At 36.3% G+C, this 24,312-nt stretch overlaps 1 protein-coding gene across 1 annotated transcript in view; it reads left to right on the plus strand.

The window, feature by feature from the left end:
* The window catches only part of TIPRL (TIP41, TOR signaling pathway regulator-like (S. cerevisiae)), a 47,286-nt gene extending 25,469 nt beyond the window's left edge, over window positions 1-21,817 (plus strand). The window contains exons 4-7 of the mRNA XM_006887405.1: window positions 4,117-4,248; window positions 16,280-16,375; window positions 20,622-20,684; window positions 21,674-21,817. Of these exons, the coding sequence (XP_006887467.1) occupies window positions 4,117-4,248; window positions 16,280-16,375; window positions 20,622-20,684; window positions 21,674-21,817 (435 nt within the window). The remainder of the gene's footprint in view (window positions 1-4,116; window positions 4,249-16,279; window positions 16,376-20,621; window positions 20,685-21,673) is intronic.
* The last annotated feature ends 2,495 nt before the right edge of the window (window positions 21,818-24,312 follow it).

The raw sequence follows: 24,312 nt of genomic DNA on the forward strand, positions 1-24,312 counted from the left end.
CTCTTGCTATTGTGAACAAAGCTGCAATTAACATGGGTGTGCATTCCATATTTTATTTTATTTTTTTATTTCTTTCTTTTGTTTTCTTGTGTACTGTCGAATCAGATCCAACTGCCACAGTGGGAGCTTGCCCCTCCTTCTCCAGCACAGCATCTGATGCATTTGAACTGCACTTCTTTGGGATTGCAGTGCAGCTTCTTTGCCACTAGGCCACCAGAGCTCCCTTCAATCCCTATTTTTTTATTATTTATTTATTTATTCATTCATTCATTCATTCTCTTTCAAACATTGTATTAGAACAACTTAATGACAAAACTAATATATTCCTTTTCACTGATCCTTTACTGAGGCATGCATGAAATACTAATGAAGTAGCCATTTACTAATGAGAAAATTAATATTCCTACTGATTTTTTGGTGAAGTCAGAAGTACCCAAAGAGTCTCCCAATGTCTTTCTTAGGATTAAAACTAAATAAAAAAGATGATACAAGTATCAGAAGTCAAAACCAGGCCAGGTGCTGACTGTGGACCACACTATCAATTACTCATGTGCACGTTCAAATTGAAATTGATGAAATGAAAAAAGGTTCACAAGAACTAAAATATGACTTTGGGTCAATCCCACCTAAATTTAAAAATCATTTTAAGAATAAGTTTGAGGCATTGAACGCTAATGACTAAAGACCAGATGAGTTGTGGTATAACATCCATGAAGATAGCATAAAATCTTTTTAAAGACAGAGGAGGAAGAAAAGATAAAAAATGAATGTCAGAAGAGACAGAAAATAGCACTAGAGGTTGAGAATCCAAAACAAAAGGAAGAGGTGCCAGAGCAAAGTAGATGAACTGAAATTTTCAGAGGGTAGTTCGAGAACACAATATGGAAAGAGCTGGAGTTGGAGAATAAAACAGGAAGAACCCGCTCAGCAAGTTGAAAAAACTAAAAATAAATCCAAACTTTGAGTTGCAATAATAAAAGGTACTATAGGAAAAATCTTGACTGATCAAGGAAGCATCAAAATAAAATGGAGGAAATACTGTACCGAAAAGAACTGATCCACACTGAAATATTTCAGGAAGTGACAGATGATAAAGAGCCAATAGTGATGAGGAAAGAAGTTCATGCTACATTGAAGGCATTGGCAAAAAATAAGGCTCAGGGATTGACAGAGTACCAGTTGACAATTTCAGCTAACAGTTGCAGCTCTGGCCATGTTCAACAGATTTAGGTCGGGAAATCTGGAGGACAACTGACTGGCTGGCTGACTGGAAGAAATTCTTATTTCCATTTCCAAGAAAGGTGATTGAACAGAATATGGGAATTATCGAAGAGTATCATTAATATCATATATAAGCGAAAGATTCCTGAAGATCATCCAAAATAATACATTGACAGAGAACTGCCTGGAGTTCAAACTGGGTTTAGTAGAGGCCATGGCACCACGGATATCATTGCTGATGTCAGATGGATCCTGGCTGAAAGCAGAGAATGCCAGAACAATGTCCTATCTGTATTTTATTAACTGCAAAAAGACTGGTATGCATCATAACAAACTATGGCTAACATTGAGAAGAATAGGAATTAAAGAACACCTGATTATGCTTACACAAAGTCTATTCCTATACCAAGAAACTTGTGCAAACAGAGCAAGAGAACACTGCTTGGTGTAAGAACAAAGGTGTGGGTTAAGGCTGTATTTTTTCTTTATACCTATTAAATTCGTATGCTAATAGTTGCCAGGAGGGACGGGTCCTTGGAGAGGGACATCATGCTTGGGAGGGTGGAGGGACGGCGCAGGAGGGGAAGACCCTCTGTGAGATGGATTGATTCGGTGACTGGGGTAATCGGATGGGCGTGTCAGAGGCAGTGCGGTTGACACAGGATAGAGCAGGGTTTAGGGCTGTTGTGCATAGGGTCGCTATGAGTCACAAACGACTCGATGGCACATAACAACAGCAACAACAATAGTTAAATCGAGAAGCTGGATTTTATGAAGAGGAATATGGCATCAATATTGGAGAAAGACTGATCCACAGCCTGTGTTGTCTTGTGCACTTGACACAATTTTGCTTGCTGTGAGTGAGGAGAACCCAAGGCGCTTGCTGCAGAAATCAAAGACCACAGCCCTCAACATCAATACAACAGAAAATCTTCACCACTGGGCCAATAGACAGAATCATGATAGGTAGGAAAAAGATTGAAATTGTCAATGATTTCTCTTAATTTAATCCACAGTCTGGTGACATACAGAATCGCGAAAGTCTGCTGTCAAGTACCTCTCCAAAGTGCTAAAGTTGTCATTTTACAGACAGGTATGCCTGATTCAAGCTGTGGTTATTCCAGTCACCTGCTATGCATTTGAATATTGGATGATAGAAGAACCACCGAGGCCTTGAGGTGTGGTTTTAGAGAAGAGTATTGAGTAACCCATGGACTGCCAAAAAGAACAGGTTGTCTTGGAAAAGGTGCAGTCAAAATACTCCTTGGATGCAAGGATGGCAAAGCTTTGTCTTACATACTTTGGGCATGCAGTTAGGACATGCTCTTCCTTTGAGAAGGATAACATACTTAGAAAGGTGAAGGGTCAGCAAAGAAAATGACTCTCAGTGAGATAGATTGATACAGTGACTGTGTCAGTGGGCTCAGTTGTTTGCAATGATGAGGATGGTGCAGGATAGGATAGGGTTTAAATATGTTCACAAGGTATGTAGCTAACGGTACCAAGCATGAACTACTACTACTTAAGTTTTTAGGGCATTCTGGTGGTGTAGGGGTAAGGAATTGTGCTGCCAACATAAAGGCATGCTGTTGGAATCCACCTGCCCCTTCACAGGAGAAAGATGGGCAGTCTTCTCCCACGTGATATATTGCCTTTGAAAACCTGTCAGAGGGTCTATGAGTTGCTGCTGACTTGATGGTACACGGCAGCAACTTAAGTTTTATGTCTTTAGACAGACCTAGAGATGAAAACATTTGCTTCGAATAGATCACAAACATACCAGGAATCGGGGCTAATTATGGGCGATCCTGTCTCTGCCCCGCCCCTCCTATCTCTCCCCACTCCCCTCAGTTTTCACCTTCAGATGTGACTTTGTGTCTGCCCCAGAGGATTTTTGGAATAAAACTACGGAGGTTTAATGGTCATCTGTTTTTCAACATGGAAGAACTAGGGCCATTTTTCACCTCTTCAAAATAAAAAAACAAATTGTACTTTTTTTCTTATTGCAATCTTCTCCCTTCCCCACATGCCACTTAATGACTAAATAAATATTCTCTCAGATGATGCTTTTTCTCCCCAATTCTGTGCTATTTTTTGATAATTTTTTATTATTTTTCATCTAAGCCAATCTCATAGTCATTCTATTCCAGGTGAAACAGATGACTTAATCATAGCTATTAAGTAAAAAGAAGAGTAATTTGTTACTGAATACTTACATTTTGATAAACAGTGCTATATTTGTTTATGATACGGCCATGTCAGAGAATAAAAAAGCTAGGCACTATAGTGAAATGAATAAAAAAATGTGTCACGAATCATATTTTAACTTAGGTTTAGTGAGCTACTGATATGACTCACGCTGGGATTGTTGGATTCTTTTATTAATGTGTGTTTGTACAGCCATAGATGGGTTACAGTGTCATGCATTGGAAAAAGTTACCTGCATCCCAGTAGCCTTTGGAATACCAGGATGTGTGTTGGAATTTTTCTCTCATAAAAACAGATTCATTGCTGTTGAATTCAAACTGACTCCTCACTGACACCATCATAGGCTGTAACTTGCATGAGGAGATGATTGCCCTTCTTTCTCCCTCACCTCTGGTGGATTCAAACAGGCTCATCTCCCTACAGACTATGCCAACAGTACTCTCTTAAAAGTTCTCTAAAAAGATCTTTGTGTGTGTGTGGGTAGCTAAGCTAGTAGCAACCAGAGGTGTGTTAAGTTTTTCCTGGCCAGGCATATATCTAGTTTTTCATGTCTACTAATGATGATACTTAAATTCAGAACTCTGTAGATTAGCTCTACCAAAATGAGGAAAGAAAAATGACTTTTCTGTGTTTATGTAGTGCTCTCTTTTTTCCCCAATGTATTCCTTCTTAAATTTTTTCTTTCAGGTTATACCTACAACAGATCATATAGATACAGAAAAATTGAAAGCCAGAGAACAAATTAAGTTTTTTGAAGAAGTTCTCCTGTTTGAGGATGAGTTACATGATCATGGAGTTTCAAGCCTAAGTGTGAAAATTGTGAGTATTCGGAACTTTTGTTTAAAATTAATTTTTTTTCATGTTGAGTAGGAATGGAAGACTCATTTCAAGCCGGACCAAGTCTAAACATATCACAGTTGGAGTTACCTTATTTTCTATTCTATTATAAATTTCGGTGAGAGTTAACTGACTGCTTTGTAGTTTGCTTAACTTGAAGAAGCTAAATGACGTTAATGTGTACATCTTCAGATTATACTGAGGTTGATAGAATCTGAGGATGACAAGGTGGCTGTCAGTTTAAAAGATCACCAATATGTCAAGATTCTGTGTACCGTTAAACAATCAGTTTAGTTTTCCTAGCATAACAGTGAGAACAGAAAGGACATGTGTAATAATTTCCCTCTTTTTTACTTTCTGTTCTATCAGTAGAGGAAAGACTACTCCGTTCACTATGTTGTTGGTGGCACATACTTAAAAAGTATAATAAGTAGGTTACTCTAAAAATTACTTTTATTTCTTAACTGTAAGGTTATATTTGATTTCTGATATTTTCTGCAGAAACTGCAACTGAAACTGTTTACTTCTTGCCTCTTCTTTTAAGACTCATCTAAAATATTACATCCTCTGTAAAGCCTTTTAAGACTCCCAAAGTAAGATTGATTATCAATTTTCCATATTTTTTTTAAAAAAGAAACACTCCTTTGCAGCACTTTAAGACCTGTCAAAGACCACAGCATCAAATACTGTTCTTAAAGTATAAGACTAGATCATCACGGTTACAATTTAAATGATAAAAATGACAAAAGTAATAAAAAACAGCAATAAATTTGTTTCAAAATCAAGTTTTTCTGTAAAATCATGCAGTATTGGAACCATAATGATATTGGAACATGGAATGTAGGAAGCATGAAATGTTGGAAAACTGAAAGTTGTGAAGATGAAGTGGAACACATGAACCCAACATTCTAGGCAATAGTGAGATGAGATGGACTAGCTTCGGCCACTTTGAATCAAATGATAAACAGGAAGAATGGTGTTGAATGCTTGGCTAAAAAGACAACTTCACATTCTACCTGAAGAACAATATTGTGAGTGATAGGATATTATCCATATGCATACAAGGAAAACCTGTTAAGACTCATATTGAAATACACACTGCTATAGCTACAGCCAAAGAGGAAGAAATTGAAAATTTTTACCAAGTCTTGCAGTCCAAAATTGACCAAACGTGCAACAAAATAAACTAATGATGATTGGTGTCTGGAATGCAAAAGTTGGAAACAATGAAGAAGGAGGGGTAGTTGGAATATAAGGTGACAAAAATGAGGCTAGAAGTAGAATGATTGAATTTTGTTACAAAGTTAAATGATTTATTTGTCTCAGATAACCTTTTTTTTAAAAAAAAAACACAAGTAACAAATGCTGACAAGATTGTGGAGAAACTAGAACCTTTATTCACTATTCTTAGAAGTGTAAAATGGTGCAGTAACTCTGGAAGGCAATGTGGCGCTTTCTCAAAAAAGTTGGAAATAGAAATATCATTTGACCCAGCAATTCCACTACTGAGAATATACTCTAAAGAAAACAGAACTGCCACCCAAGCAGATATATGCACAGCTATGTTAATTGCTGCTTTGTTCACAATAGCAAAGAGCTGGAAACAGCCCAAGTACTCATCTACAAACAAATGGATAGAGAAGCTGTGGTGTATTCACACAATGGACTACTATGCAGCATTGAAAAACAAGGAACTCATGAAATACGCAAAATGGGTCACCTGGAGGACATTATGTTGAGTGAAGTATCTCAGTCACAAAAGGACAAATACTGCCTAGTGCCACTGTTATAAAACAGGACTGACATCAGGGTTGGGGGAAAACTAAGAAAAGAGAGGATAAACAATGAACCGTGCATTGAAACAGATGAGGGGGAGAACTGTTTAAAAGGGATATATGATTAGGTATTATTTGCATTACAAGAATCCAGAATAAGAGCTGCATAGTAAAGTGGACTGGGAGTGGGGGAATGGGGGGAGGGGGAGACACACGATTGTATAATAAAAGTTTTTATTTGTTTGGGTTTTTTTTCTTTTCAAAGAGAAAAGCAAACTGGGGGGAGGAGTGGACAGGGAATAAAATGTGCAACAGTGAATTAATGGCAATCCAAGTTCTCTATAATCTTTAATTAAAATATGAGTAAAAAAATGAATAAAACAGACAAACAAAACAAAACACAAACAGCAACTTTAAACAGGGACCTTACCTGAAGGACTGGATAGGAATCAGATTGACTACAACTATGGAAGGAATTGTTGGAGAAGCTCACTGTCAACAGTTAAAACCAGTCCAGGCAGGATTTTGGAACAGACTATCATTTACTCATGTACAAATTAAAACTGAGGCCTAATAAAATTAAAACAAGTCCACAAGAATCAATATATGATCTGAATCTCTCCTACCAGAATCTAAAAATTATCCTAATAATAGGTTTGAAGCATTGAACACTAATGATCGAAGCTTAGATTAGTTGTGTGGTATTACACCCAGGATATCATTCATGAAGAGAGCAAAAGGTCATTACGAAGACAGAGGAGAAAGAAAATCAAAATCGATGTCATAAGAGACTCTGAAAATTATACTAGAGCGTCAAGAAGGGAAAACATGCTGAATTAGAAGAGCTGAGCAGATTTCAAAAGGCATCTGAAGAAGACAAAGCAAAGTATTACAATGCAGAGAGCTGAAATTGGACAATAAAAAGGGAAGAACTTGGCATTCTCGAGCTGAGAGAACTAAAAATCAAATTTTAAGCTTTGAGTCGCAATATTGAAGGATACTGTGGACAATATGTAGACTAATCCAGGAAGTGTCCAGAGAAGATAGAGGAAATACACAGTCACTTACCAAAAAAGAATTGACTGAAACTGAAAAATTTCACAAAGTACCATATGATCAAGAGCCAATAGTGATAGAAATTGAAGTTGCACTGAAGACAGTGTCAAAAAAGGAGGCCCTCAAAATCAATGGGATACCAACTGACATGTTTCAACTAACAGATGCAGTTCTGGATGTGCTCACAAGTCTCTTGGACAGGAAATTTGGAGGGCAGCTATCTGGCTGGCTGACTGGAAGAGATCAAAATTTATTCCCATTCCTAAGAAAGGTAATCCAACAGAATGTGAAAACTAGCAAACAATCTCATTGTAGTATCACTCTGAAGCAAAATACTACTGAAGATCATTAAAAAATGGCTAGAACAGTACACAGATAGGAAGTTGTCAGATGTTCAGGGAGGATTTAGAAGAGACCGTGGCACTAGGGATATCACTGCTGATGTCAGATGGATCCTGAAAGAAAGTAAAGAATACTGGAAGAATGTCTGTTCATATAAAGGTATTTGTTTGAATCATATAACAAATTATGGCTAACATTAAGAAGCATGGAAATCCCCAAAACACTAAATTTTGTTCTTGCAAATCTTATATCTAGAACAAGAGACTGTTGTTTGAACATCACAAGGTAATACTGCATGGTTTAAAATTAAGAAAGAAGTGCATCAAGGTTGTGTCCTCTCCATACATATCCAGTCTGAATGTTCAACAGATTAATCGAGAAGCTGGACTCTGAAGAAGAGTGTCGCTTTGAGATCAGAGGAAGATCATTGATAACCTATATTCTGCAGATTACACAACCTTACTTGCTGAAAGTGAGGAGGATTTGCTGTAGATGGTCAAAGAATGCAGCCTTCATGATGGATTGCATCTCAATGTTAAGAAAACAAAGAATTTTACTACTGGACCAGTAGGCACCATCCTAGTAGATGGAGAAAAAATTGAAACTATCAACAACTTCATCTTACTTGGATCCACAGTCAACACCTTTGATACTAGCAGTCAAGAGACATACTGCACTGGGAAAGTCTGTAGGCAAGAACCTCACCAAATTACTGAGGAGCAGTAATGTCAATTTGAGAACTAAAATGTACCTGATTCAAGACTTGGACTTTTCAGTCACTTGCTATGCATCTGAGAGCTGGACAATAAAGAGGACAGAAAGATTGATGAATTTATTTAAGTTGTGGTTTTGGAAAAGAGAACTGAATGGGCTGAGAGAAGAACAAATACGTCTTGGAGAAGGTGAAGCCAGAGTGCTCCTGGGAGACAGATCATAAAGCTTTGTCTCACTTACTTTGGGCATGTTGCTAGGATTGTTATTCCTTGGAAAAGGACATCATGTTTGGGAAGGTAGAAGATTGACAAAAGAGAGGAAGACCCTCAACCAGGTGGATTGGCACAGTGACTGGGGCAATGGGCTGAGATGTCAGAGTGTGAGGATGCCACAGGATAGGAAAGGGTTCAGATCTGATGTTCGTTGGTTGCTGTAAGTCACACTCAACTTGACAACACTTCACCAGCACAACAGTGGTATTTTAGAAAATTATTTTGTTCAGTTTCCATTTTGTATAGAAATAAGCTCAAAAGATGATTGCAAAAATTTAGAAAAAGAATGATTGTAAAAATACTAGCCTGTGCAAGGTTGTAAAACTACATTAGTGAAAACTTTTCTTTGTACCCTATAACACTTGTAATTATTTCATCTTTAAAGGTTTTCTTAATGCCTTACTCCCTTGCTCACCTATAACTCCCCCAGTTTATCTTTTGTTATTTAGATTGATTCACTCTCCCACTCATCAAGTCATGTACTTTTCCATTTTTCTACCCACCTGCTGAATTAACTCTAATAATTGTTCTTTGAGTTTGCATGTCTGGGTGTGCATTCGTATTCAGGTGGGTGCCTCTAAGTGAGTAAGTACGTGGGGAGCAAATATGTTTCTGTGGAGGAAGATGTTGGAGAGAGAAGAGGTTTATGTATATGTATGTATCTAAATACGTAGTTGGTAATAGCACCTTAAAATGTTCTTTCTTCCTGCCTGGTTTAATTTTTATTAATTACTTGATCATGCTGTGTTTTTAGAGTGCCTAAAAGTATTTATTTAGAATTATGTCCTTTCTGGTTCACTAAGTTGAGAAAACAGGGAGAGGTGCTCTTTTCATGATGACAAAAGGAAAGGGGAACAGAATGTAGGGGAATATGCCCCTATCTACTGCTTCTTAGACTTGGAATTTATCAGAATTAGCAGTTTAAAGATTTAGTTTTTTTTTAACACTAGTAAAGAAAAACCACGCAAGACACCTTTTACTTGACACCACTTAGTATGTATACTTGCTCTATTGGCTGGAAAACAGATGTAGATATGGAGAGAGTAGATGACAAAAAGCTTTTTAGAAGAGGTAGTCCCTAATCTCCTTTTAGGTTTGTAACGTTCCACAGCCAGACTGAAGGGCCATGTGGTGGTCAAAGGAGGTCCTCATTGATTGGTTTCCTGAGCTTCAAGTTTGTGAGTTACTAAGCAATTCAGGCTGTCAGAGTACTGGCTGCTGGTAGAGAATGAAGTATCATGATGATCTTCAAAGCCCTTGCTAAGTGCTTTTCATTAGAGCTCCCTTAAGGAGGTCATTTGACCCACCACCCTTTTTTGTTTGGAGGTTTTCTTCATTTCAAATCTTCATTTCCCCATTTTCTTTCAAATAAAATTTATGCCACCACAGAATACTTTTAATTTAGTAGAGCTTTCTGAGAAACTTTAGGTGGCCAAATCATTTATTTTTAAGATATTTTATGGCTAAAAGTTCGAGAATGTTATTGAAGTGAGTTAACAGTTTCCCTCCTTATTTAGCACATGGGTTCCTCCCTCTCTGTTTCATCTAACTTTCCAGATAGTCTTTGAATGATTGTAGGTAATAGTGGCAGTACTCATTGTTTTTACTTAATGTTTTAACCTTGATTGGAAAGCTACTGAATAGTTGAGGGTTTATACTGGTTGAGTTAGTTTAGAATAGTGAGATGAATGATATATGAAGTTTGTATCTATGTTTCTATAATAAAGTGCTCTGAAAAAGAATTAGCTGTTGAAATAGGGAAACTTTTTGTAGAAATGAAATAGCTTAGTTTATTTATATTGTTGGATGGAATCTTAGATATTTCAAAGTTGTTTTCAGTTCCAAACCTAAGGAGTCCATATTTTTAAAAACATACGGTACTCTAGTGGTGTAAAATATAGGCCATTAGTTGCCCTAAATTCTCAAAGGCATCTCCTCTTTTGATAGTTTGAATCCACCGATGGGTTCAAGAGAGAAAGATGACCAGCCTCCTCCTAGGTGATTTAGGGCTTCAGGAAACCTGTTGGAGGGTCAGCTATGAATTGGTTCAAACTAAATGACAATGAATTTTGAGTTTTTATATTTATTTAATGGTTTATAGATGATCTTTTATGAGATTTCAAGGAGCTGAAATCCAATAAATGGGGGAAATGACAGCCTCTTTAACAGATAGTGCTGGCAAAACTGAGAAACTGCAAAAAATTGAAAGAAGATGCATACCTCACATAATACACAAAAATTTGCTCAAAAGTAGATCAAGGACCTAGGGATAAAGCCTAAAACTATGAAAATCATCAGGGAGAAAATATGAGCAAATTTAGGAGCTGTATCATCAAGATAGATGGTGAAGAGATTGAGATTGTTCACAGCTTTAGTTAGCTTGGCTCCGCAGTCAACACTCTTGGCACCAGTAGCCAGGAAATTAAAAGGCGTATTGCCATGGGAAAGTCTACTGTTAGGAACCTCTCCAAAGTACTGAAGAGCAACGGTGTCTCTCTGGAGACCAACGTGCGTCTGATAGAGGCCATGGTCTTCGCAATCCCTTGTTATGCATCAGAGAGTTGGACAATGACCAAGGAGTATAGAAGGAGAATTGATGCCTTTGAGCTGTGGTGCTGGAGAAGAGTATTGAGAGTACCATGGACTGCTAGGAAAACAAACAGATTCATCCTGGAAAGGGTTAAACCAGGTGGCTCCTTGGAGGCAAGGATTCTGAGGCTCTGTCTAACATACTTTGGACATGTTGTAAGGAGAGACTGGTCCTTGGAGAAGGACATCATGCTTGGGAGGGTGGAGGGACAGCGCAGGAGAGGAAGACCCTCTTTGAGTTGGATTGATTCAGTGACTGGGGTAATCGGGATTGAAGTGTCACAGACAGGGCTGCGATTGGCACAGGATAGAGCAGGGTTTAGGGCTGTTGTACATAGGGTAGCTATGAGTCGCAAGCAACTCGATGGCACATAACAACAACAACAACAACAATCCCATGACATAAATACATTATCAAATACAACCAAAGAGGTACAATCAGAAGAGAATAAAAGAGACTAATGGGACCTTCTAAAAATTAAATCCTTAGTACATAAAAAAAATTCTCCAAGAGTAAAAAGAAAATTTACAGGTTGGGGAAAAATATGTGACAGTGACTTATCTGACAAAGGGCTTTTATCTAAAATTATAGAAACCCCCAGGAAACTCACTTTACAGTGTAGACAAAGATAAGAAAAGACTCTTCACCAAAGAAGACATTCATAGGACCAACTAATTATATTAAGAAATGTTCCAGATTATTCGCTATTAGAGAGATGCAAGTCAAAATAACAATGAGATACCACCTCATTGCAGCAGCAATAGCCAGATTCAGTAAGTTCATGAACAACAAATGCTGGCGAGGGTGCAGAGTGATTAGAATTCTCATACATTGCGGGTGGGAATGTTAAATGGTACAAGCATTGTAGAAAGCAATCTGGCATTTCCTTAAAAAGTTGAAAATGTGCACACCCGTGTTTATTGCAGCTTTGTTCACAACAAGGAGTTGGAAACAACGTAAATGCCCATCAACAGACAAAATGGATAGAGAAGCTGTGGTATATTCACACAATGGAATACTACGCTGCATTGAAAAACAAGGAACTCATGCAATATTATTCAAAATGGGTGACCCTGGAGGACATTATACTGTGTGAACTATCTCAGTCACAAAAGGACAAATACTGCATGGTGCCACTGTTGTAAAACAAGACTGACCTTGGGGTTGGGGGGAGACTGAGAAGGATGGGTTTGATAGTGTATAGTGATGGAGAAAACTGTTTAAAAGGGATATGTGATTAGGTATTTTTGTCATGACAGGAGTCCAGAGCAAAGGCTGCATAGTGGAATGGACCTGGGGGCAGGGATTGTAAAACAATGAAAGAATTTTTCTTTTACTTTTCCAAGAGGGTAGCATACTAGGGAGGAGGGTTGGGAGGGGAGAAAAGTGCAACAATGAATGAATGGAAATCCAAAGTCTCTGTGAAGTTTCATTGAAATGATTTATAAATTAAAATATATATATATTTGACTCAAAAAAAAAGTTGAAAATTGAAATACCATTTGATCCACCTATTTCACTACAAGGTGGGATCCTAAAGCAATAAGAGCTGAGATGTGAACAGATTTATGAACACCCGTGTTTATTGCAGCGTTTTTTATCAAAACTAGATTTTGAAGTAATCCTTCATTAGTGAGGGAATGGCTAGAAAAAACTGGTACATTCATATAATAGTGCACTATACAACATTGACAAACAGTGACAATTTTGTGAAATATTATATAACATAGATAAGACTAAGGGAAATGAGTCAGTCCCCAAAGGACAAATATTGCATAAGACTAGTATTATAAAAAGCTAGAGAAAAATTTGCATAAAGAGAGAATCATACCGGAATGGTTATCAGGGAGGGGGACCAGGAAAGTAGAAAATTAATTACTAAATAAATGGTTACCAGGAAAGTAGAAAATTAATTGTTGTTGTTGTGTGCCTTCGAGTCACTTGCGACTCACAGCAGCCCTATCTATGTACAACAGCTCTAAACTCTGCTCTGTCCTTTGCCAATCTCATTGTCTCCGACACACTCATCCTGATTGCCCCAGTCACTGAATCAATCCACCTCCCAGAGGGCCTTCCCCTCTTGCGCCTGCCTTCCACCCTCCCAAGCATGATGTCCCTCTCCACGGACTGGTCTCTCCTTACAACATGACTAAAGTATGTCAGATGAAGCCTCAGAATCCTTGCCTCCAAGGAGCAGCCCAGTTTAACCCTCTCCAGGATGAATCTGTTTCCTTAGCAGTCCATGGTACCCTCAACACTCTTCTCCAACACCAAAGCTCAAAAGCATCATTTCTCCTTCTATCCTCCCTGGTCATTGTCCAGCTCTCTGATGCATAGCAAGTGATTGCAAAGACCATGGCCTGTACCAGATGCACCTTAGTCTCCAGAGACACACTGTTGCTCTTCAGTACTTTAGAGAGATCCTTAACAGCAGACCTTCCCATCGCAATATGTCTTTTAACTTTCTGGCTGCTGGTGCCAAGAGTGTTGATTTTAATACTTATAAAGATGGGTAAAAGGAAAGAATATGGAATGAATGAATGAATGATCAGACTCTGTAGGTATTATAACTAATATTAAGGAACAAAATGCGCATGATTGATTTAAAAAAAAATAAACAACCAACCCAAACTAACACACTTTGTTAACTTCCCTTCAAATCACATTTTCAAAAATGCCAAAAAAAAGCTGTGATGACTTAGATATTTGTATCAAGTCATTGTGAATGATATCTAAGTCCATCTGCATTTACATCTTTCATTAACACACACGCCATTGCCATCAATGATGAAATTTTTCAGTGCTGAATAACGTTTAATGATATTCTAGACAAAATAATATTCATCTTTCCTTGATTTACAAAGTTGACTGCATTACTAGACAATTGAATAAATTTTGTATTTATACATAAAGTAGAATTGGATTCTAGTGTCAGGCAACTATAAATAGTTTTTCTAAAAAAGTCTGGTTGAGTGCCAGGATATATCCTAGGAAGGTTTTTAGGACTTTGTACTGTCATCCTATGCTATCCTATCCTATTAAAGATCATCTAATGTTATTGCTCCTTCCAAGTATTACAAGCTCATTGCTGATGAGACATTCATAGCTCCCTAAATATTAGCCCATCATTGTGACAACTAAAAATTACCCACAAATTGCCAAATGGTTCCTAGAAGTAGTATTGTGACAGTAGAAAATTTGTTAGGTGCTGTTGAGTCGAACAGGACTCATAGCAACTCTATGAACAACAGATCTCAACACTGTCCTATCCTGTGCCCTCAAGCATCATCTCAGACACACTTGAACCCACTGTGTCAATCCATCTCATTGAGGGTCTTTCTTTCTTTCATTGACCTTTTACCATTCCAAGCATAATATCCTTTTCTAAGAAATAGCCTCTTTTAGCAACATGCCCAAAGTATATAAGATGACGCTTTGCCTTCTTTTCCTCCAAGGAGCATGCTGGCTTCATTTTTTTCCAAGACAATATGTTTTTTGACAGTCCATGAGATAATTCAGTACTCTTCTCCAACACTACAACTCAAATACATCACTTCTTCTGTCATCCTTATTCATTGTCCAGTTCTCACTAGCATAGCAATTGATTGAAAAGATCATGGCCTGAATCAGGCACACCTTAGTCTTCATGCTGACATCAGTGTTCTTTCAGTAATTTAGAGGTCCCTGATACCAGATTTGCCCAATGCTATGCATCTCCTGATTGTCTAACTGCTAGTGTTAAGGGTGTTGATTGTGGGTCCAAGTGACATGGAATTGTTGACAATTTCAGTCTTTTCTCCATCTGTCACAATGTTATCAGTTCAGTGGTGAGGAATTTTGTCTTCTTGACATTGAGATGTAATTCATAATTGAAGACTTGTAGTCTTTATCTTCTCCAGGATGTGCTTCAAGTCCGTACTTTTCAGCAAGCAAGGTTGTATTATCTGCATAACCAATCTTGATGTCACATACTTCTTCATAAAGTCCAGCTTTTTGAATGATTTTCTCAACATACAAATTGAATAGGTATAGAGAAAGGATAGAACCCTGATGCACACCTTTTCTGCTTTTAAATCATACCATGTTCCCTTTCTCTGTTTTACATCAGCTTCTTGGTCTAGGTATAGATTTTGTGTGAACGTAATTAAATGTTCTAAGATTCCCATTCTTCTCTAAGTTAGCCGTAGTTTATTATCAACACAGTTAGATGCCTTTGCATAGTCAATAAAACACAAATAGACATTTTCTGTTATTCTCCTTTTTCATACAGGGTCCATCTGACATTAGCAGTGATATCCCTGGCACCACAGCGTCTACTAAACGCAGCTTGAATATCGGGCATTACTCTATGTCAATGTACTGCTCTAGCTGTTTTTGGATGGTATTCAGCAGTATTTTGCTTGCATGTGATATTAATGATAGTGTTTGATAATTTTCACATCCTTCTGAACCATCTTTCTTGAGAATAGGAACAAATATGAAATATAAAACTAAATAGAATACTGGAACCCTCAAATTTCAAGTTGAAATATGGTTTTTATTGTTATGTTCCATTGAGTTGTAACTGACTCATAGCTGAGCCTCCAGCGAGTTCTCAGAGGCAGAAATCACACGAGAGGAGATTGCCCATCTTTTTCCTGCAGAGTAGCTGGTAGATTTGAACCACAGCCTTTGCGTTGGCAGTGCAGCTCCTTAATACAAAGCTACCAGCTTCCTGGTGTAAAAATGAGAGTTCTTAAAAATAACATTGAAATTTTCATGTTACTTGAGTAAATTTTTGTTTTTTACTCACTTCATTACTTTTGATGAAGGAAGATGCTGAAATCAGAATGTTTAATGTTTACACAAAATTTTCTTTCTAAGATTCTGAAATCAGAATGTTAAATATTCACACTCCTCAGTGTGGTGGTGGTGTTAGTTGCTGTTGAGTCTGACTGATGAGGACCCTAATAGAGCTGATTTCCAGGGTTTTCCAGGCTGTGACCTTTTAGAAGCATATCTGCAGGCCTGTCTTAAACCACCAACCTTTAAGTTAATAGTTGAGTGCTTACTTGGCTTTGAAACTTAGCTGGACCTTGCAAAGAAAGTACAATACTTTTTTACGTACCGCTAATCAACCCTCAAAAGGTTGGGGGTTTTTGGTTGGGTTTTTTTTGTTTGTTTGGGTGTTTTTTTTTTGTTATGTCTTTATCCTTAAATTTCCTTTTAGCAAAACAATAAAATATGTAATCTTACTAAAATGTCAATACTATTCTTTTTCCCAGAGAGTAATGCCTTCAAGCTTTTTCCTGTTGCTGCGGTTTTTCTTGAGAATTGATGGAGTGCTCATCAGAATGAATGATACAAGACTTTACCATGAGGTATCTATTGTAATTCAATAAATATATTGATTTTGAGCCTTTTCCTGTTTTACTGGGCCTGAATATTTGAAAAGGAACACCTGTTTATATCAAATGGCCTTGAAATTGAGTCTTTCAAACTTACTGTCGTTTATGCACTGTGATTGAATATTAGGTCTTCTTTTCCAAAAATTCTGGTATCTGATGCTCCTTTTTTTAAAAAAAGTCATTTAAGTACTAACTCTGTGTGTAACATGTTATGTACCATTGAGTTCGAACTGACTCATAGCTGACCTTCCAGCAGATTTACAAAGAGAGTAAACAGTATTTAAAATACTGTACCTGAAAGGGAGCTCTGGCGGCCTAGTGGCAAGAAGCTGCACTACAATCCCAGAGGTACATGGTTTGAATCCACCAGATATTCTGCTGAAGAAGGAGGGGCAATCTCCTGTACCTCAGATCCGCTTTGACAGTACACACATAAAATAATAAAATAAATTAAAAAAACCCAAAAAACAACCAACCCAACCAACTGTACCTCATACAACTTACTCTGGAAGGCAGTATGGTGTGTCCTCAAAAAGCTGAACATAGGGATTCTAAATGACCCAGCTATTCCACTGCTACGAATATACACCAAGGAAAACAGAACTGAGATGCACGTAGAGATTTGCATCATAGCAGTATTATTCATAATAGTAAGAACATGGAAACTGCCCAAATAATTGGATTGAGAAATTGTGGTACACTCACATGATGAAATACTATATAGCACTTGGGAGCAATGATTTTGAAAACTGCTATATAACATGGAAGAGGCTAGAGAGCATTATGCGGAGTGAACTAAAATTCAGGTACATGAGAACCAATACTGTATAGGACCATGATTGTAAAAGCAGAAGGATAACCAGTGATATGTGTATGGACATACAACGAGGGAAGAGAAAGGCGGTAGAGGGACTGAATGTGGAAAGGGGTGAAAATCTCAGGATCAAATAGTTTAGTGATTGGAGGGAGGGCACAGGGAGAAAAATGTACATGATTGAAGCGTAATAATGCAATACTGTGTCTTAGCTTTTACCTCAGATTTCTATTTATTGTTAATATATGTATATGTCAGTGTTAGAAATAACACTCCCATGGCCTCCTGAAATTTAAGTACATAGTTTTTTTGATCTGAAGTTTAAAGTTCTGCATACAATGGAAGATTGTAATCCTTCTGATGTGACTGTTAACTTACAGTGTGAGGTTTTTTAAAAATAAGTGCTGAGAAAAATAAGTGGTTAAATTTTTCTAGTAGTTTTGTAACAGCTTAACTTTTCCAAGTGAATTTCTCACTTGAGCTCCCTTATCATTTAGAAGGATGAATGGGAAAAGAGGCCACCAATATTACTGTTCTCACAGTAATGAACTAATTACAACTCTGTGAAAGTAAAATCTTTTTATCCCTACTTTTAAATGAAGCCTCTGAGGCAACTGTATAACTTACCCAAGCTCTACAGCTGGTTGGTGGCAGAAAAAGGATTTGAACTCATTAATAGGGGATTGGATTGGTATTTTCCTAAAACCTGAAATTTTGATCGTTTCTTTTCCATGAAATAGTGTGGTGCCTATGATGATCTATTTATTTTTTAAAAATGGTACCAAAATACTAAGAACATGTTTTCTTTTTTTCAGAAAGAATGAAATCCAAATTTTAAAATAGTTTACATTTTTTACTAAGCACTATCATGCTTTAGAAATGTAACCTTAAAAAAAAAGTGAAACTTTGCAACTCTGTGATTTCCCTGCACCCCCCACCCTCAGCCTTACCCTCACGCCCTTGCTCTTTCTTCCTCTTTTGGACTTTTATAAACATCTTAGTAGTTTCCTTCTGTTTTTGCAAATATTTGTCCTTATGAGACTGAGTTAGTTCACTCAGCATAATGGTCTCTAGCCTTTACCATGTTATATAATATTTTCAAAATTGTTGCTCCTGAATGCTGATTAGTATTCTATCATATGAATGTACCATAATTTCTAAATCTCTTAGTTTGTTGATGGACATTTGAGCTGTTTCCATTTTCTTGCTATTGCGCATAACCCTGCTGTGAACATTGGTGTCCAAACCTCCATTTGTGCCTATAAAAAGAGCAAGGGCTTCATGGGGATGGCTATATTTGAGCTTTACCAACTTCACAAAGGGGAGCTGTCCCTGTCAAGAGCATGAGGAACAAGAAACCAACCCCCATAAGATCAGACATGTCCCCCACGCTCCCATATCTCTTTGTACTCATCTTAGCACTGATCTTTTTATTTTAAAAATTTTTTTAAATTTTGTTTATTTTTTTATTTTATGTGTGTGTGTGTGTACTGTCAGATCAGATCTGACTGGTACAGAAGGAGATTGTCCCTCCTTCTCCAGCAGAGAGCATCTGGTGGATTTGAACTGCACACCTCTGGGTCAGCACCAATCTTTACTGCTTTTCTGGGTCTGAAATCTAATGTGAAAACTCACAGATGACACAGAACCATGTTAGAGAAATAAAAAGGTTATAATGCAGATGAGTAGCAGAATACAGTCTGGACAGCACCCTAAATGTGCTCTCAGGCACCTCAGCCTTCAGCTTCACAGCTTAGGCCAGTGTTACAAATTTCTCAGTCCTGCTCATATTGGCTCACCACCCCCAGATGACCAACAAATTTGAGCAAAGGCTTTTAAAGCTCCAGTTCCAATGATGATGTAGCAATCCCAGGCCCTGTCTCATGTTCTCTGCTGTGGCTGCTGTGGTAATTGGCCCTGTAGGCCTATTTTGCTTTCTCTTTTCTTGGTGGTAAGGTTTTTCTTCTTTGCTGAAAGGTCTCCTTTTGTTTGGTTGCTCAATTTAATGGCAAGATTAGCCCCGTCCCCTGTGGATTGGTGAGACTAGCTAATCCTCTTGGTTGGTAAATAAATAGCCAGTATCCATTTAGATAGGCTAACACACCGTTTGCATATTCACACCCACCTATATGGTAGTTAAAAAATGGCTGAGAAAGTCATAGTGAAAGATAAATCCCGCATTGTCTCAGCTCTATTTTCTTCAGGATATATTCCTAGGAGTGGAGTAGCTGAAAGGATTGGGTGGAAGAGGGCACAGATCAATGGTGATTGGTTTTATAAAGCTATGGGAATGATCATATGAAATACAATGTAAATGAAGCAATGTGTGAAACACAATGTATATGAATGAAACAATATTTTGAATACAAACCAATATAAATTTTTTTAAAGAAAACAAAAACTAAGGAAGAAAAAATTTCATTCCATAATCTATAAATATTAATCAGATAGTTGCTTAGAGTTAAGGAATGTGGACTTGAATTTGCATTGTTTATAATATTAATAGTAATGAGGATTGGAGAATGGGAATTTAAAGAGATATTAATATTTCCAGTGGAGCATTATAAGTGCTTCTATAGTTATGTGTAGAAGAATATTTAGCCATTATAAACATTAGGAAGAGCTATATTTAGTTGATTTGGAAATGTGTGTTTTAGTGTTAAAACTTTTGTGGCAGATAAGAACATATTTATATAACTTGTGTAGAGATTATTATATGTTAATCATAGTGTTCTCTCTAATGAGCTTTGATTGCTTCTAATTTATAGTCTCTGATTTATACTTTTATTTTCTCTCTTAGAGTGTGCATTAATCTGGTTTTTATATAAAATACTGAAATTTTAAAGAAGTTAGTATTTTATCTTTTATTTAAAATGTTTCACAAAACCTCAGCATTTTGATAAAATCGTAAATGGGAAAATTTGAATATCAAAGTAATTCCTGATGTTAAGTAAATAATTTGGTAATAATTTTATGGAAATGATGAGCATAAATAATTTTTGGAAGACAAAAGTAGTCACAATTATGTGCAGAGATGATAATAATGTTTAGGAAAGGGATGTCCCAAACTTGAATAGCAAAATCTCTTGTGCAACTTAATTATATTTATCAAGAGAATGCTGCTGGTTGACTGTCAAAATAAGCTTTTGCATATCTTTTTCTTACATGAGAGTTATGAAATTAGGTTACTTCACATATATGTTTCTGGTATTAATGTAATGTGATGTAATATATAGAGATTCAAATAAATAATTTGGAATTTTTGGTGAAAGTTGACCATTGTAAAACAAGATACTCTCCTCAGACTTCATGTTACTTTCACAGACTAATGTAGATAGTTCTGTTTAACAGAATAGATTTGACAAATCAATATAAATAAATTTATTGTGACTTTTTTTAACACAGGCTGACAAGACATACATGTTACGGGAATATACATCACGAGAAAGCAAAATTGCAAATTTGATGGTACAGTATTTATGTTTCATTTTTTTTTCTTTTTTATGTTTCATTTATAGATGTTAGGTTATAAATTTTTAAGTATAGAATTCCTTCTCTCCCATCATATATATATCTAAAACTGTTCATGCCACTGATAGAGCTCTTTAGCATAAATCTGACTAAAGCATAACTTTTCCTGCACTTATCTCAAATGTAAGAACATGGAAGGTTATTAGATACCCTACCTTTCCAATTTCCACATTTTACTTGAAAAAACTAAGACTCTTAGATATAACTTACCCCCAGTCACATAGTTGTTGATGATGGAGCCACTGTGGACATCAGATACCGATTCTGTTACCACCATCCTGTCACTCAATCTCCTTTGCCCTCTCCCCGATCCTAAAATGTACTGAGTCTATATTATGAGTTGTTCATTTGGATATTAATCTCCTGTTCTCCAGCCCCCATAAATATGCTGATTCTATAATATGACTTGTTTTGCCATAATTCTTTCTTTTTCTCTCTTCTCAAGAACATGTAAAGGCTCCCTTGGAATTTAAGATTCTGTAATGAGTTGCCTAGAAGTTAAATATCTTTTTGAAATTTGGAATTACTTTTTCTAAGTATATCTCTCTTAAGAAAATCCAAATATCTCTCCAGATGTAGCGTATACATTCAGGAAAATTATATACTTGGGTCTAACAGAAAACCAGTGCTTATAAGGTATCAAAGCAGCAAATAGAGGGAATTAGATTAAGATGTATTACATTCTGGGGGCAGTGGAAATTGTATAACTTTATTCTCTTAGAGAAAGCAGAATGACTCAATAATAGGAAAAACTACTGTTACTGTTTTTAAAACTTTAATAGTGCTTGCTTATATCAATATTTTACTCCTTATTTTAAAATTTTGATTTAAAATTTAAATTAAAAATGCTTGAACCAAAGCATTTAAAAAAATGTCAATAGGTTTACAGATTAAAAAACAGGAATTTTATTTTTGTATTTCTTTAGCATGTGTCACCTTCTCTTTTCACGGAACCTAATGAAATATCCCAGTATTTACCCATCAAGGAGGCTGTTTGTGAGAAGCTGGTGTTTCCAGAAAAAATTGACCTTAACCCTGCAGACTGCCAAGAAAACAAACCTGTAGAATAAAGTAAGATGCAATATACACTCACCATAGAATCTGGCTGAAGATGTTGGTTATTTCTGGGGGGAGGGGATATTTTTATTATGAAAATTAATTGCCTTGTTGATGTATAGATATTCTGTAGCCTTAAAGTGGGAAGAAGAAAAAAAAGATTGTTGCAGGCAGGTTCCACTTACCTAATGTTTATAATATCTTCAAATTCGTATTTCAAAATGATCTCTTCTGGAGTTAGATTCAGATTCCTGAATAGTCATGTTGTGGAACCTTAGTAGCAGTGATGTGTTTATGTCCCAGTGAGTCTCACTGGGCATAATCGGCTTCCATCGTGGAACATTGTCTTCTGTCAGGAGGAGATTAATTTAAACCACTGAATCACAACGTGTCGTGACTTTCATAGGATTCCTGGTTGTGCATGTTGATGTCCTTTGAGCTTTTTGATGCTTACTTGCACTTCTAGAGAATTGTAACTTGCCATGTAGGATATTATTCTTACATGTTAATAATCTTCATGAACAATTTTTTATATATGATTTCCCTAAATTTAAATTGGCTTTTGACACTGAGAGAACATTTTAGATATAGAAAAACAATGAAAAAAACCTAGGTATTTTGGGGAATTTTAAGCTATCAAAACTATGGAAACATAAAAATGGTTTCCTACGGACAGGTAGAGTATCTTTTCTCCATCTTTAGGTGCTTTTTTTCTTATATTTGGTTCTACTTGTACTGACATTTTTGTACTTTCACTTTCCATGAAACCTCAGAGTAAATAGATGTCTCGAATTCGGTGCTGGTCTTACAAATTTTAAAGAGTTTATCAGGGATTGTTTTTAGCAAATATTAAATGAGCCCTAAAGCAATTAGATTCATTTTTTCCCCTGAAAAATATTAGAAGGGTAGGTGTGGAGAAAAAGACTTGTTTTAAAACATAAGAGCCAATTTTTCTATTTAAGGTTCATGTTTCTAATATTAGATGGACTCCAGTAAAATGTGATCACTTAGTACAAGGCCCAGGTACTAAAAAAAATGCAAAAAAAGTAAATTTAAAATCAATTTGACTGTTTAGATGATGACCCTTTAAACATTTTTTATCCTTTTCTGCCTTTCTAAAAGGCCTTCCTAAAGTAGAAAGTAATTCTAAAACACCAAGTAAAGAGTTACTTGAAGTGGACTCTTAAAAATACCTTTTTAAAGGGCAGGAGAAAAAGTCATCCCTTTTGTTCTTGTTTGAAATTGCTGTTAATGACTTATCTACTTGATGGATAAATCATTAAATAAGACTGTTTAATTTAAAGTATTAGCCAAACTCTTTGGGTATTAGCCTGGAGATAAGTTTTCATGAAACAAATTAACATTTGATAACCATCAATTTTGTTGCATATGTATTGTGAACCAAACAGGAAAGATGTCTTTTATTAGCAAAATTTGATCATAGATGGAGTTGGTGTTATCTGCCTTCTCCTGTGTCAACTATAAGATGTAGAAAATCCAGATCTTTTTTATTCTAAGAAGCTACATGGCACATTCACTGTATATTACATATACCTATATTTAATGTTTGGTACAACCTGTGTGTATATATTGTACTCAACTTTGTTTTATTTGCCATGCAGATTTGAAAGAAGCAGACTATTTGTGCAAATTTAAAGAGGAAACAAAATAAGAATATTCATTAGTTGGATTTCTAAACCATACCATATTTTGGTTTTAAATCCATATAACTTATATGTATATACACACATACACATACTTCTTTTTAACTTGTTGATTCTAATATCTTAGCCTCTGAATCAGTCCTTGATTGCTTTTTTTGGAGACTCCGTTGTTAAAAAATTGATATTAGAAGAATTTAACCATCCCCACCCTCTACCCCCATACCCACCCTCTACCCCATCCCCATATGGGGTATGACTGAAAATGTCATTAGCTTATTACTGTAGAAAACACCAAGAACCCTGTATTTGCCCATTGCTAAAAAAGACCTATGCCATTTTATATTTATTTGTTCCAAGTATCTTTTTGTAAAAGGAAAATAAAGAATTATTGATCTGTGTTTTGGTGGTTAATTTATTTCTTTTTTTAAGACATAATTAAAGAAGAATGGTTTGGTGTAATTTTTTGTTTGTGCTACATTTTATTCATTTGGCCCAGCTTTGTAGTCATATTGTTATTGCTGAATAGAAATCAAAGTTGAACACAAGTCATTCAAAATATGTTATTCCCTAGTTTAGCTTTTGGACTTTGGTCACCTATTTTCGCCTCTCCCTGCTGGTACTTTAATTGGTGCTTTAGTTACTCAATGTTTTCTGGTTTTGAAAATGTATTTGTTTTATTTATCATTCCATTTTTGAGAAGTTTGGCACATAGAAGTATGTGTCTAACACTATTCTAAGTATATTTTGTTACTAAAATAGTAAAAGTGTCTTCATGCAGTTAAAGTCTGATAAGCTAGTAATAGATAAAATATTTGCAGTCTCCACAGATGTCTGATGCATTACAT

This window comes from Elephantulus edwardii, unplaced genomic scaffold (genome assembly GCF_000299155.1).
Source record: "Elephantulus edwardii isolate Elephantulus edwardi_28Jun2011 unplaced genomic scaffold, EleEdw1.0 scaffold00057, whole genome shotgun sequence".
Taxonomy (NCBI): Eukaryota; Metazoa; Chordata; class Mammalia; order Macroscelidea; family Macroscelididae; genus Elephantulus; species Elephantulus edwardii.